The 14,207-nt window shown below is 28.2% G+C and overlaps 4 protein-coding genes across 4 annotated transcripts; 2 read left to right on the plus strand and 2 right to left on the minus strand.

Moving 5' to 3' along the window:
• The first annotated feature begins 981 nt into the window (after positions 1-981).
• On the plus strand, positions 982-2,158 carry LOC106785770 (protein lethal(2)essential for life-like). Its single transcript, XM_014746490.1, has 2 exons — positions 982-1,570; positions 1,710-2,158. The coding sequence occupies exons 1-2, from the start codon at positions 1,216-1,218 to the stop codon at positions 1,958-1,960; spliced, it is 606 nt and encodes a 201-aa protein (XP_014601976.1). The 5' UTR covers positions 982-1,215; the 3' UTR covers positions 1,961-2,158.
• A 1,166-nt stretch (positions 2,159-3,324) lies between these two features.
• Positions 3,325-4,460, minus strand: LOC106785771 (protein lethal(2)essential for life-like). Its single transcript, XM_014746491.1, has one exon. It carries the CDS (start codon positions 4,273-4,275, stop codon positions 3,685-3,687), a length of 591 nt encoding a protein of 196 aa, XP_014601977.1. The 5' UTR covers positions 4,276-4,460; the 3' UTR covers positions 3,325-3,684.
• Positions 4,461-6,827: 2,367 nt separating this feature from the next.
• Positions 6,828-7,196, plus strand: LOC106785762 (protein lethal(2)essential for life-like). Its single transcript, XM_014746478.1, has one exon. It carries the CDS (start codon positions 6,828-6,830, stop codon positions 7,194-7,196), a length of 369 nt encoding a protein of 122 aa, XP_014601964.1.
• Positions 7,197-7,785: 589 nt separating this feature from the next.
• Positions 7,786-9,508, minus strand: LOC106785778. Its single transcript, XM_014746499.1, has 3 exons — positions 9,251-9,508; positions 9,032-9,166; positions 7,786-8,931 (listed from the first exon to the last, which is right to left on the minus strand). The coding sequence occupies exons 1-3, from the start codon at positions 9,303-9,305 to the stop codon at positions 8,651-8,653; spliced, it is 471 nt and encodes a 156-aa protein (XP_014601985.1). The 5' UTR covers positions 9,306-9,508; the 3' UTR covers positions 7,786-8,650.
• Between the last annotated feature and the right edge of the window lie 4,699 nt (positions 9,509-14,207).

Consider the following 14,207-nt stretch of genomic DNA (forward strand, 5'->3'; position numbering starts at 1 on the left):
TTATCCTAAAAATAAATTGTGTTTTCTTGCATATACAATAAAAAAAGTTCATTTGAAGCTATTCCTATACATGAGACATTTTTTAAATTAATTACATCGTTTTTTTATTTTTATAAATATTTTTTTACCATAAAAATAAATAATAATCAAGATAGCAACATCTGCAAGAAAATTTAAATAAAAAATATGATTTGTTAGAGAAAATTAATATTAACTAATTGTAGAAATATCTTGCATCTTGTTTTTATTTATTTTTAATACGTCGAATGTGAATTGATAACAAACGTTGTTTATACCGTACGTTTATCTAATCAGAAACGAGAATATTGGAAGAATTTTCATGAGAATTATTGTTTCTCTGTAAACTGTATTTATTTTTTCGCTAAAACTTTACGTCGTATTTTTCGATGTTTTATTAATGAATCTTATTAATTATTAATTTGATATCGTATGTATTTATGCATATCCATTGCTTATGTATTGTCGTGTATTTGAAAATAACCACGGCTGATGCACTTCAACATTTTCTCTTACGTTGACGTTCTATTTTAAAAACTTGAAACACGTTTTATTAATGTAACGACACGTAAGATGGTTACGTTCATTTTCTAATTAGTTGCATTTATTTCTCTCCATAATACAAAATTTTAAATATTCGTTAAAAAAAATCCACAGAATCTTATATCATTTTAAAAAAATTACAAAATTTCATTTAAAAATTGTATATAAATGTTTCTAAGCAACCAAATGTAGGAAAATATTAAGCAAACGAGTTCTGCATTGACATCAATTAAAAAGATAAGAAAAGAATATTTTTGTATATCAAGCAGAATGTTCTGAACAATTATGAGACCTTGAAACATTTTTATGTACGAACATACCTTGAAAATGATTAAATAAACAAGTCTCTTCATTGATTTACATCATAAATACAAAAAAAAAGGAAAGAAAATTGTTTTGATACGTTTTAGAAAGAAAAAAGACATGCGTGTATTGTCTCGAAATTTCGATAGAAGACTCGAATAATCTTTCAGCGCGTCACCTCATTTCGAACGGATATAAAAGCACGCCACCAAGATACCTAGACTCAGTTAACGTGCAACTAACAACGAGTAAACTTTATAAGCAAAAATTAAACTATCAACGCAGTGTTCAGAGGTTTTAAAATCCAATTTGAAAACATTAAAGAAGGAAACGTTTTGAATAAAAACATAGATGAGAATAAGAATGTCACTGATACCAAGATTATTTTCACATTGGTGGGAGACATTGGAACAACCACATAGATTATGGGGTCAACGTTTTGGTATGGGAATCCATCCAGAAGAATTTTTCCAACCATCCGTGTTAAACCGATTGGAGAATAGAAGATTGTCACCACTATTAGCATCATCACCATCGTTTTACAATTATTATCGACCATGGGCTGATCTAGTACGTGACGAAGATACCAGTGGTTGGTCTGTCGTTAAAAATGACAAGGATAAATTTCACGTAACTTTAGATGTTCAACAATTTAAGCCTGATGAGATTAACGTCAAAATTGTCGATAATTACATCATAGTTGAAGGTAAGAATCAATGTTGCATTCATTTTAATTCAAATGCAATAAACCAACGTTGTTGAAAATTAAAGTTACTTACCTGATTAAATGAATTTTGATTTTTAATTTGATTAAATTTGCAATTATTTTTTATATTGTTAAACAGGCAAACACGAAGAAAAAGAAGATGAACACGGTATCATTTCGAGACAGTTTGTTCGAAAATATTTAATACCTGACCAATGTGATCCTGAAAAAGCAACAAGTTCCTTATCATCTGATGGTGTCCTCACGATAACAGCACCTAGGAAACCAGAGGCTATTGAAGAAAAGAAGGAACGAACTATTAAAATCGAACATACTGGAAAAACAGCTTTGGAAAAGGAAGAGGAGAAGAAGGCTGCTGTTGAACAATGAACAAAAAATATAATTTAATTAATATTTTATCCTACGATCACTATCATTCATTTCTTTTTGTATTACATTTATACATTATCATACATATTATTTTTTATTAGTTATTATTATTAATGATCTATTAGTAATAATATTTTGTAGTACCTGTATTTTAATAGAATATTTTTAATAATACAAATTTGTTATCTATTTGAAATCGACTTCTTGCATAAAACAAATCCTTCTCGTACCCACAAATTATACAGATAATTGGCAGAATTGATTAGATCGTACGATGATCGTGCTATAATTGCTCTAAAATTACTTCGAACCTACGTAAACATCTAATTATGAAATTTCGTGATTTATGGAATAAGATTACGTTGCAAGAATGATAGAAATTGCTGATGATTGCAACTAATATTCGAATTCAATTGTAATAGAAAAAAAAAATAATTGGTTTTTTATTGAAATATTTTTTTATTTCGAACAGTAATTCGACTTTGAAATCGCTTATTATATAATTAGATACTTTTTATGTAACTTCTCTGTAAAAAAAAAAAAACATACAATTTATACTTTGTATTGAAGTATGAATTTCAAAATAGAAATTTTTATATGACATTACAAAATATTATAAATGAAATTGCAATTTTTTGTTTTCATACGAGCAAAGATTTTACTCTGTAATATTTTATTAAGAATTAAATTTTGCTTTGGTTTTATTATTTTTATTCGTATAAGTTTGTGGGTTAAATTATTTCAAACTATTTTTAGATGTTGACAAAACCAAAAATACCAAAAGACTATGCGAATTAAGCTGTTATTTTGATCTGCTACCGTCATTGTTTACGCCGTATCGCTTGTTACCACCGGCAACGCATTTATATTCTGTATCAAATTTTGTTTCGTGATATTAAATTTAATCGATAAATATCTTTCAAAGACAAGTAATTTTATGAATTTTCTTAATCTTTTCCAAGCTTTTATCTAATATTTTTTAATGCTCAATATTTCTATTAACAAATAAATGAAAATGAACAAATTCAAATTCCTACGATTCATTGAACAAATTTATTTAAATATAGGAAAATAAAAAATATGAAAAATACGAATTTTCCACAAATAGTTGAATTTTTATGTTAAACATTATTTCATTTCTAAAATAAATGAATTGTATCTTTGAAATTTTAATTTGAAGGAAAAACAACGCAGATTGACAAGACTTTTGGATTAATGCAATAAAATACGTGTATTTATTAAATTATAAAAAGAAACAATATTTTTTAAATATGTTTAGAATATTCTTTGTTATAAAGAACACATTACGAAGAAAAAAGAACACTAAACACACTTAGTCGTAACTCTTAAATACTAATATTAAGAAATGAAATGTTTGGTTTATTTAACTGCTAACATTGTCCTAATATAAATGTGCAAATGACATTGTATTGGATAGAGATATTATGTATACAATAATTGTTCTACAATATTATATACCAGCATTTCAAATGTAGCAGTTATAATAAGTTTATAAGTGTAAGTATAAATGTTGTATTATCTTGTGTATAATATTATCTTAACTCTAATGAGATATAATATATGAGGAACTATTATTAATTATTATGAAATGGTAAAGTAAAAATTATTAAGAGAAGAATGATCAAGAAAAAGTAAATAAGAAATGTCAATATTAGTCCAATATTCTCTCTCTGATTTTACTTCTTTAAGAGAAGAAAATACTTTTACTTATTTTCTTCCTCCTTGTTCTCCACCTCTTCCTGTTTCTTCTGAGCCTTCTGGGACTGGACTGCAGGTCTTCCAGTATGTTCGATCTTGATGGTTCTTTCATTGTCCACCTTTTGTTGTTCCTTTCTCGGAGCAGTGATAGTCAAAATACCATCGGAAGACAATTTCGATGTAACCTCATCGATCTCACATTGTTCTGGAATCATATATTTCCGAACAAATTGTCTCGAGATCCATCCGTGCTCGTCACGTTTTTCTTCGTGTTTAGCCGTAACTACGACAAATCTGTCAACAACTTTAACGTCGATCTCATTCGGTTGGAATTGTTGAACGTCCAAGACAACTTGAAATTTGTCTTTGTCAGCGTTAACCACCGATGATCCGTTATCTTTCTGACGAATCATTTCAGCCCATGGACGATAATAACCCATCGGGCATCTTTCTCTCGGTCTGAGCAATTCCATTCTGCTCGGAATGGCCACCAGTTGATCAGGTGTCAATGCCAGACCAAAATTTTGATCCAAAAGACGATGTGGTCGTTCCAAATCCTCCCACCAATCGGAGAAAAGAAGCGGTAAAAGCGACATGTTTAAAAATTTAGATTTTTAATATTCTTCCAACCAAGAAATCGTTGTTTCTTCTCCTTCTTATATCTTCTTTTATTTCGTTGTTCTTAGATAATTTTGTTATACTCGCTTTAGAGTTCGCTTGGAAAGTTCTCTCTATTATGTACTCACTCGTAGCTTGCTCGGCTTAAACTGACATCTGCCTGTACTCTGCCGGCTTTATATTGATCGTCCGTTCTCCCAAACGAACATTCACGAAGCCTCGAGAAAGAAGATAGCGCCGACGCGTTTTCATTGACGTTTTCTCTCTTTTTCTCTATGTTTTTCTAAACCTAATAAATTTCATTTTTTTTATCGATTGAATCGTTATTATTTCATTTGATCCTTTTCGATATTTTGCTTAATTATTTGAAATTATTTCTATATAATCTTGTTTTCCTTTATTTTCTGACAATGAGAAAGGAACTAGAATTTTCGATCTCTTCTAAATGCTAACGTGCGTTCATTCTCAACCGTTCGTTGATCGAAGGTCGAATTAAATTTACAAATTGTCTTTCCCTTTCTTTTCCTTACAAATTTTGTTATTGTTCATATTATTTTTTTTTTTTTCATTTAAAAAAAAAAGTTATTGTAGTTATTTAATATATGGTAGAAAGTTCTCGATATTGAATTTATCAGATACTACAGTCATTTTTATCAAAATGTCTCAAATTAGCTTATTGTTCTTTCTATTGCATTTTTTAATACGCAACAACATTTTTAAAGGCACTTAAAAGGGAGAATTATTATTAATTTAAATTATGTTTTCATATTTTGTAAGCCTGAAATGACAAGCAGAAAATTAAGACTTAAATTTTAATCGATGACATTGCAACTATGATTTAAATACCAACAATACAATTTGATTTAAAAAAAGAAAATTTACTTTTTTTATTTTTAAAATAGCTTTAAATAAAATTAAATCTTTTTATGCATATGTCGATACTACAAATTTAGGATCTTATTTGTCTTTATGTTTATAATGAATTAAACAATTACACAATTATCAAATCATTTTACTGAAAGTTTTAAAAATTATGTTGAAAATAAATTCAAAATTTACAAGTTATAATTCAATGTGCTATTTTTTACGATTTCATGATTGATTTAATTATTATAAATAATAAAATAATTTTTTCAAATGATTTTCAAACGAAACCTTGGAAAATAACATTGAGAATTCGTTATCTTTTTATAAAATTACGTTCGAGGTCTATAACCTGTAATCCAATGTGTACTACAGTGTCTATTGATTTTCTATTAAAACTCTTTTGGGATTTCCATAATTGCAAAGAATGTCTCTTCATTTTACAAATCGATCTAATATCTAATACATTATATCTCATTTTCATTGATAATCGTTTAGTTGAAAGAGATAGAAAGGGAATAGCTTTCGCATGTTTATTTTTTGATTAAAGCCGTTCGCATAACCGTCATAATATTTTTATTTCGTTCTTGAACTAGTTCTCTCGAAGTTATTCTGCTCGCTTAATAAAAACGATTCCTCTCAATCGATTTAATCTCAAAATGAAACCGGTTTTGCACACATCAGGTAGAGCAATTTTTGTATTTGTATTTTTCTTCTATATATTTAACAAAAAAATAAATTTCATCGTAATAATAATTTTTTTATTACATCGCTGTAAAAAGAACAAATGTTCTTCTGCAAGTGCATTAAAATCTTTCTCGATTGTGCAACAAACAAATTCTGGCACAAAATCAAACATTCTCACGCAACTTCGTGACTTTTAATATTCATTTTTAGGAACGTTTATTAATATTACACGAATGATTTATTAATATCAAAGAACATAATTCTAAGTATTTGATGATAAGATGGGATGAATCGAAAAATACGATATATCGAATATTCTAGATTAAGATAATATTTTATTCCAAATGAACACGCTACCGATCGATACGAAATTTCCCGCCATTTCTAGCAAATTCAAGAAGGTTCGGCGTGTTTTTCGAAGGCGTCTACTAACTCACGTTTTTATTAGTCAAACTATTAATGCCGCTCTTAAGCCGGCATTTCGATAATAAATCTGCGTATAAACGTGTAAATATTTAATATTAAAGTAAACTTTAAAGGATATTACGTCTGAAATGTTATAACGAGAATCTTCTACAAGTTTAACAAAAAAAAATAGCTATATTAGAAATGAATAAGAAATATTTGGTTAATAAGATAAATCATTGATTTCAAATTCATATATGTAAAACAATTAATTATTATAAGTTAAAAAAGAAAACAAACAAAGAAAACAGGATCAAAATACGTTATTCGATAATCGTTGAATAACAATTAACAAAAAGTCAAAAAGTAGCCTATGTTTTTGTTACCGATACTGTTTTCAAATTGATTGGAGGGTTTGGATTATTTTTAACGTTTATTTATAATCAACATTTAAGATTAGATTAAAAACATCATAATTTGTTTATATTCATTGTATTAGGTTAACGCAGATACTTTAATATACAAATTAATCTTGTTAGGCTTTCTATAACAATTACATCTATTAGTTAGAATTATGTCTTACAAATCATCTTCATGTTCACCAATGATGAAAAAGTGTAAAAATAAGTATAAAATAAGTTTGGATGCTCAAAACTTGAAGCCAGAGGACATAAGTATAACAATAACTGGAAGGAAAGTTACTATTATAGGTAAACACAAAGGTGAAAGGAACGAAGATGGTTACGAAGTTAAACAATTTAAAAGGAGGTACATGTTTCCTGAGACATGCAATATGGATCGTGTAAGCTCTACTTTATCAACTAACGGAGTTCTTACTATCACTGCACCTGAAATGGTATACGAAAGAATTGTCAACATTGACATTATAGAAAAACTTGAGTCGATGGAAGACGATGAAACTGAAATATCTGATGAAGATTAAATAGACTTCAAATCCTGAATTTAATGCAATAGACAAAACAAAATAAGACTGCTGAAGATCATTAAAAACTAGTTTCTATATAAAAATTTGCAATTAAATATTATTATATATTAATATTATGCCGTCCAATGACATTATGTTGCTGTCGCATGAAAATTATTGGACAAAATATATTGGACAACAAATAATTGTTGTTAAAAAGAATCTTGGACATATGTGCAGATATTAAAGTGTTAAGTCTACATAATTAATTATTGTTTTATTTTCTCTAAGATAGAATTCCATAATTTAAGAAATGTTTGGATATTTTATATAATAAAAGTTATATTTTGTCTATAAATCCGCTTTCATTCTTATTTATAAATTAAATGTCTCTTCTGAGTTGTAAAAAAACAAAAATTTCGACCATTGATGACTGATGGAATGTTTAAAGTTGGTCCATAGGAACTTGAATGACAGTGATTCTCTTCTATCAGTTTTTTGCAATTAGATTGTTTTTACTATTTGTACAAAGTTGAAAGTCTGTAGATTCTTGACTATCTATGGTAGGAATATTCAAAAATTATTTTATATAAATTAAACCATGTAATTTGTTATAAATATAAAGTATAAATATATTTTCTTTATGGACGGATAATTGTACATTGAATATACAAAGTATATTAAATATACAAATATATGTATAAGCTTACAGGAAAGTCACTAACATTATATAAAAGTAATACTAATTTTTATGATCAATTCATGTGATATTAAACATTTTCTTTTCTTTTAAAAATTCACTTGGTAACATTACCGCTCTATATAGTTGTTATTAACAATATCAAACTTTATCTTACTTTCATGATAAATATAACCCCTTGCGCTATAATTTAACAAGTCGAATTACATACTAAAGTTATCGCTACATTTTGTGCTTCTTATGTTTGACCCATAAGATTTGCCATGAGTAGGATTCTTGTTTCTCGTATTTAGGCTACAAAGCGTATCATGAATCTTATACGTTGTTATAATGCAAGGGGTTAATAACATAACATTCTAATCAAAATAATAAAAAACATTTTTTTAAATACAATAGTATTAATACATTTTAAGTATTAATTGCTAATTTATGGACGGATTAATCGAGTTAATACATTCTTGTGTAATTATTACATTTTAAATCTTTCTAAAGATGTATATGTCTTTAACTAAATATTTAATGATTACTTTGTTGTACTCTTAAATTGGTATATTAGCGTCATAACGCTTGACAATAAAAATCTATACAATATTTTCTGCACGGCACGCATAAGAACACTTTAGTTGCATTGTTTTATAAAAACAATCATTTTAAAAGCATGAACGAATAATTGTATATTCGCCAAAATAAATGCGTTCAGATCTAGATATTTGAAAATTAATAGAAAAAAAATCTTGCAACTTGAACAATCTATGATGATTGATTCCTAACATTATGTTGCAAAATATCCTATAATACTAGAAACCACTAACAAAAAGATAGAAATATTAAAATTAGTGGCACTGTTGCATCGGTTATCAAAATAACAGAAACACCATGTTACCTCATCATAATAATCTCTATGGATATCTAGCTGATAAATACTATTGTTAACGTAATGTCCTAGACGAACATCTTTTGCAGCAGGACGGCATCCCTCATAACGATCAGCTGGTATATCTGTTCTGAAACTGCGTACTGAACTCAAGCATTCTCTTGTAATGATGGTCTCAGCTGCATAAATATAAATTCATAATATTCAATCTTATATTTAACAATAAAAAGAACATATTTTTTTAAAATGATTGATTATTATAAGAATTAGAAGCATTACCCCCTTTTCTTTCAATTATTTTAACACATTTGTCATCGTACTCCGGACAAGATTCTCCCCAGTACCATAACCAATTTAACGGAGTGCCACACCCTGGATGATTACTGTTGCATCTGTAACACAGAAGACTTTCCCCTAAAATTATAATATTATTTATTAAATAATGTCTAATAAATATAGAATTGTCAATGAAAACTAATCCATAAGACCACACCTTACCTTTATTGATTAGTAAACTTAGTAGAAAAATAGAAAATACAATTTTCTTTTCCATGTTGATGAGTTCATGCAATTGTCGTCACTAATTGCAAATATTAACAGTATTGTTTAAAGTATTATTATTATTATTTGTTCTTTTAAATGTAATAAAATATATGCAAACACAATAAAATTCTTTTCTGTTATTCAACACACGCGTAGTTTTAATGAAACATGAGTGTTAGTAATTAGTTTTCCTATGAAGAACAGGTGGCTAAGTATTTGAGCCAATCACAATGCTCCATTTAGAAATATTTTTTAACTAGATGAGTCATGATTTATTATTATAAGTTAATTTATATTATTAATAAAGATTAATCGAAAAAATTTGCAATATAAAAATTTGTTCAGCATTGAAGTAAGTAGGAGAGCACAATATTTGAATTGAACTTGAGAATTGAACTAAAGAAAGCTTAATTTACAATTATCGACAGTTCGGAAGAAAATCTAGTGACATTTATGTTTGAATTCCAAGTATGGGACATACAATGTTTTATTATCGACGGTTGAAAAAACAGGAATCTACAGCAATCGATAACTAAGAACCATTCTAAGTCTGTTCATACTAAAAACAGCAGAAAACTTGGCATAGAACCTCAACAGCAAAATAAAATAAATAAGTGCTTTTAATTGCTTAACACTTTCCAAATCAAAATCGATAACTGCTCACTTTTTATTAATTATTTATTTAATTAGTTATTAATAATTGAAAATACAAAAACATTTTTTCTCATTGCTAAGCAAAGCAATGAAGTTTTCTATTGTTTTTTGTTTTCGATCAATTGCTCACTTTTTGTTTATCAGGCTCCTCGACTTTTAATAATTAATTATTTAATTAGTTATTANCAGGCTCCTCGACTTTTAATAATTAATTATTTAATTAGTTATTATTAATTGAAAATACAAAAACATTTTTTCTCATTGCTAAGCAAAGCAATGAAATTTTCTATTGTTTTTTGTTTTCAATCAATTGCTCACTTTTTGTTTATCAGGCTCTTCAGCTTTTAAAAATTAATTATTTAATTAGTTATTAATAATTGAAAAATCGAAAACAAATTATTTTTTATAATTATTTTTACAATTATTAATACAATATTCTTTGATAGTATATAATATAGTTATATTTATTAAAAAAATTTTAAATAATTATATTTATTTATAGTGTCTAAATACGTGTGTGCCATCAGAAATGCGTTTTTTATACATATATATTTTAAAAAGTAAAAGAAAATCAAAACGAATAGATGATAAATCTAACGATGATAACCTGTAACAAAAAGAAAACTATATTAATCATACAATCAAGTGATACAATAGCCAAACATACAAATCGTTCAATTCGCAGATGCACTTTTCAATTGAATTCTCTATTTACTTTAATCAAATCTCTATCTATCGTTGTAATGAAATTAAATTTAAACATAAAATAAATAAAAATAAAGAAATAGGAAAAATAAAAATACTACGTTACTAGAAAAAATAATATTTATTAATTATTATGAAATACTTTTAAGCTGCATTATATAGAAAAGAAAAATTACAAATTTAATAAAATACGATCAAAATGAAAAATTTTAAAGATGAAACAACAAAAAAGAAATTACTGTAATATTTACCGAACGTTATTTAAGCTTCAAAATTTAATATTACGAAAATTGTAATATTTTTGACTCTAACTAACACATATGCATCTTTTAAACGATATAGACACGAATTTGGTGTCCCAAGGAGATGGAATGGTCCATCATCTCCAATTACAACTACAAATTAACGACGAGCAAAAAAGTAATATAATAAAATATAAAATATGACTAGAGAGCTATTCTCTTGCTGTTGAACCTTTGAAAATAACTCAATAGTCTATGCAGTTGCCCTCTTCAGCCAAAATTAAGTGGGGGGCCTCTTCGGCATTTGCCTCTTCGGCATTTAGCCTCTTCTTTTTTCATGCCCTAAACGCTGCTGTGAGGCTTTTTTTAATATTTACTCGAATGCCTCAACAGATATTTGATTTAACACTTTGCATTTAAAAAATTAAATAATATCAAACAAAAGTAGAAACTCTTTGTAATACATTTTATGGTCTTGTAATACACTATAGTCTTCTTTACTCGACCACTTTTATCTTTTATCTATACTTTACTTTGTATTTACTATACATATAAAACAAATGAAGTATTCAGTAGGAATGACTAAAAAGAGCAAAGCTTTTATTAATATACTTAATATTAATATAAGTAAGTATCCAGCGTATTCAGCTATCTTCACTTTTTCGAAAAAAAATTAATTTAAAAACAACGCAAAGACTTTTGAATCGTTCTGATACTGATTTATATCTCGCGGTACAAAGTATCAGCAATATATAGAAAAAATACAAGAAATATTTAAATGATAAATAAATCTAAAGGTTGCTGAATCTTTGTATAATATCCGGAGAAGAGATTGTCCACTCCTAAGTGGAAATTATAATCGCGCGACTTCTCCGGTCTCTACCTACTTACAAATTAAATAAACATACACACCTAAGTATGCTACCAGCCTGTATATTGGCAATATTTAAAAAGATCACACATACATACATACCCACCCACTCACTCCACGATTCTCACACATACCACCAGGGTGCAAAAGCCTAAACTAGAGAGYATGCCCCGGGGCACCTCCGACACCCTAGTTCAAACGCGTGTTTTCTAAATTTTTGGGAGTACGTACCAATGCTGTAATCGTCTGATAAGGCTAGTGATTATTGCATAAATAACTAATGCAAAAATTCAAAGTATAAACTAGTATATATGCATACTATATTATAGTTTCTACAAATAAAAGCGGTAAACTTTACTATGCAAAACGATTGTTAAAAAAAAAAAAATTCGTATCGTTACGCGTGACTTTACAAGTTATTTTGATTCAATAACTTTAAAAAATGCGCGGTATTACGTATCGCGAAACGATGTACAATGCACACACCTAACGCACACACAAGTGCAATGTACACCGTGCTATGACTAGCACAATGACAGCCGCCAATAGGGGAAAAACTTAAAACTAAACCTATACTAACCGTTTCTCACCTAAACGAGTAGCACCTGGACACACGCATAGATGAGAATGCAGAAAATATAGGGGAGAGAAACGGGAGATTAGTATATTAGAAGCTGAAAATCCTGATCTAAAAAATATGATTAAATACACATAAATACATAACATATAAATACATAATACATAAAGAAATTTTAAAAAAATTTATCTAAGCGGCTAAGGACTTTACAATTTATTTGATAAATAATAACTTTTAATATCTTTTAATATCTTTTATATAATATCTTTTAAAAAATATATATATATTTTAAAACCTCGGACGACTCCTTTCATTAAGTTGGCTGTTCTAATAAAACAACTGGGCTTTGAGCCACCACTTAATTGCTAGAATCTATCCGTTCGCGAATTTGATTTGTCTTCTTGCTCATTTATTTATAATATCGAAGTATCGATATATCGAAATTAATTGCGATTAGATAAACTAAGTACGAAGCAATGCATGTAAGACATTTATTACATGCTTTTTTGGACGAAAACGAGTAAATTAATGCTCAATTTCACCACTACTAACCACGAACAAAATACGTAATAAGAAAGAAAGTGCATTAATTAATTGCATTCATAATTAAATGAATTAAACCGATGAGACAAGAAAACCTATCCTGAACTAATATCATAAAACATACAATACAATATACAATACAATATACAATTTTAATGAGTAACTCCTAGAAAGGAATTACTCATGTGCTCGTCACTAATTTATTGAAATAATTACAATCAGTAACTCGTGCCGATTAAGACCTTTCATCCGCGACATGATTGAGCTCCGGAGGGACTTTAAATTTTTGACTCACTGCATAAGAAGTTCTACGATGGCTCCAAAACACTCCTACTTCGCAGCAAGTATTGAAGAAGATCCATCGATGATCCATCGAAGAATTCATCTCACGTCTTTGATAAGGTGGAAAGTCCGTCGTCATATCTGTAAAATAAAATAGAATAAAATGATAAGGTATATGTAATATGATCAAAAATCATATCAAACAAAAACGAATAAAATGTTAATAAAAATGAATACTTACAATGCATTCCAATGGGATGAAGCTCAATGGCATCATGGTAATGCATCTCGCGTGAATCTAATGACGCGGTATAAACGAAAATAAGAAACTATAGATGAGTTTCTTTTCGCGAAACCGAAATTAAATTATACGGCGAACAACACTGACCCTAATTCGCGTTTGATTTTAATTTGTTTTACGCCCGTTCACTGACTATACAACTAATTCAAAGACTGTGGGCAAAGCAGTCTATTGAAACAAACAAATTTCACACTTTATTTTAATCCTGAAACGCGTTAAATTTTAAATCTTCATTGATGCACTGACTCTAATACGCGAACGGTCTGTGCGCTGTTTAAAGATAAAAATACAACTTTACTCGAACAAACTCTAATGCTATTACTGCGTTGGTCGCAGTTAATTATATATCGCGTATCGCAAAAATAGTTCGCGAACGCGACGGAATTGAAATTAACGAACGAACGTGCTTCTAATCCGTGATTTTAATTTTATTTAAACGATCAAACACTCCCGTATATTGCTTCGCGTACGATTGCAATGTACGAACACTTGCAACACTTCACAAACACAATTCAGAAACACTTTCAACGCTGCAATATTCCCATGATGATCTGAAACAGAAATAAAAACAAAATTATGAATATCATTTTTGTAAGAAAAAATTATTATAATTATTAAGAAAGTGTTTAAAATAAAATTTGACTCACGTTTATTTTTCAGTGATGAATACACGATAGGTGTCCTACCCTTAGGATGACGATGAGCACAAGTCTAAATCGAATAAAAGAAACCTATGG

The sequence above is a fragment of the Polistes canadensis genome, unplaced genomic scaffold, assembly GCF_001313835.1.
Source record: "Polistes canadensis isolate GaletaPanama2010 unplaced genomic scaffold, ASM131383v1 scaffold_56, whole genome shotgun sequence".
NCBI lineage: Eukaryota > Metazoa > Arthropoda > Insecta > Hymenoptera > Vespidae > Polistes > Polistes canadensis.

What these genes read in the sequence shown, in the direction of transcription:
- LOC106785771 (XM_014746491.1), bottom strand. Translation starts at nt 4,275, where the DNA reads ATGTCGCTTTTACCGCTTCTTTTCTCCGATTGGTGGGAGGATTTGGAA.
- LOC106785762 (XM_014746478.1), top strand. Translation starts at nt 6,828, where the DNA reads ATGTCTTACAAATCATCTTCATGTTCACCAATGATGAAAAAGTGTAAA.
- LOC106785770 (XM_014746490.1), top strand. Translation starts at nt 1,216, where the DNA reads ATGAGAATAAGAATGTCACTGATACCAAGATTATTTTCACATTGGTGG. An exon ending in TAATTACATCATAGTTGAAG is followed by an intron (nt 1,571 to 1,709) that starts GTAAGAATCAAT and finishes ATTGTTAAACAG; the next exon opens with GCAAACACGAAGAAAAAGAA.
- LOC106785778 (XM_014746499.1), bottom strand. Translation starts at nt 9,305, where the DNA reads ATGGAAAAGAAAATTGTATTTTCTATTTTTCTACTAAGTTTACTAATC. An exon ending in AAGTTTACTAATCAATAAAG is followed by an intron (nt 9,167 to 9,250) that starts GTAAGGTGTGGT and finishes TTATAATTTTAG; the next exon opens with GGGAAAGTCTTCTGTGTTAC. An exon ending in AATAATTGAAAGAAAAGGGG is followed by an intron (nt 8,932 to 9,031) that starts GTAATGCTTCTA and finishes ATATTTATGCAG; the next exon opens with CTGAGACCATCATTACAAGA.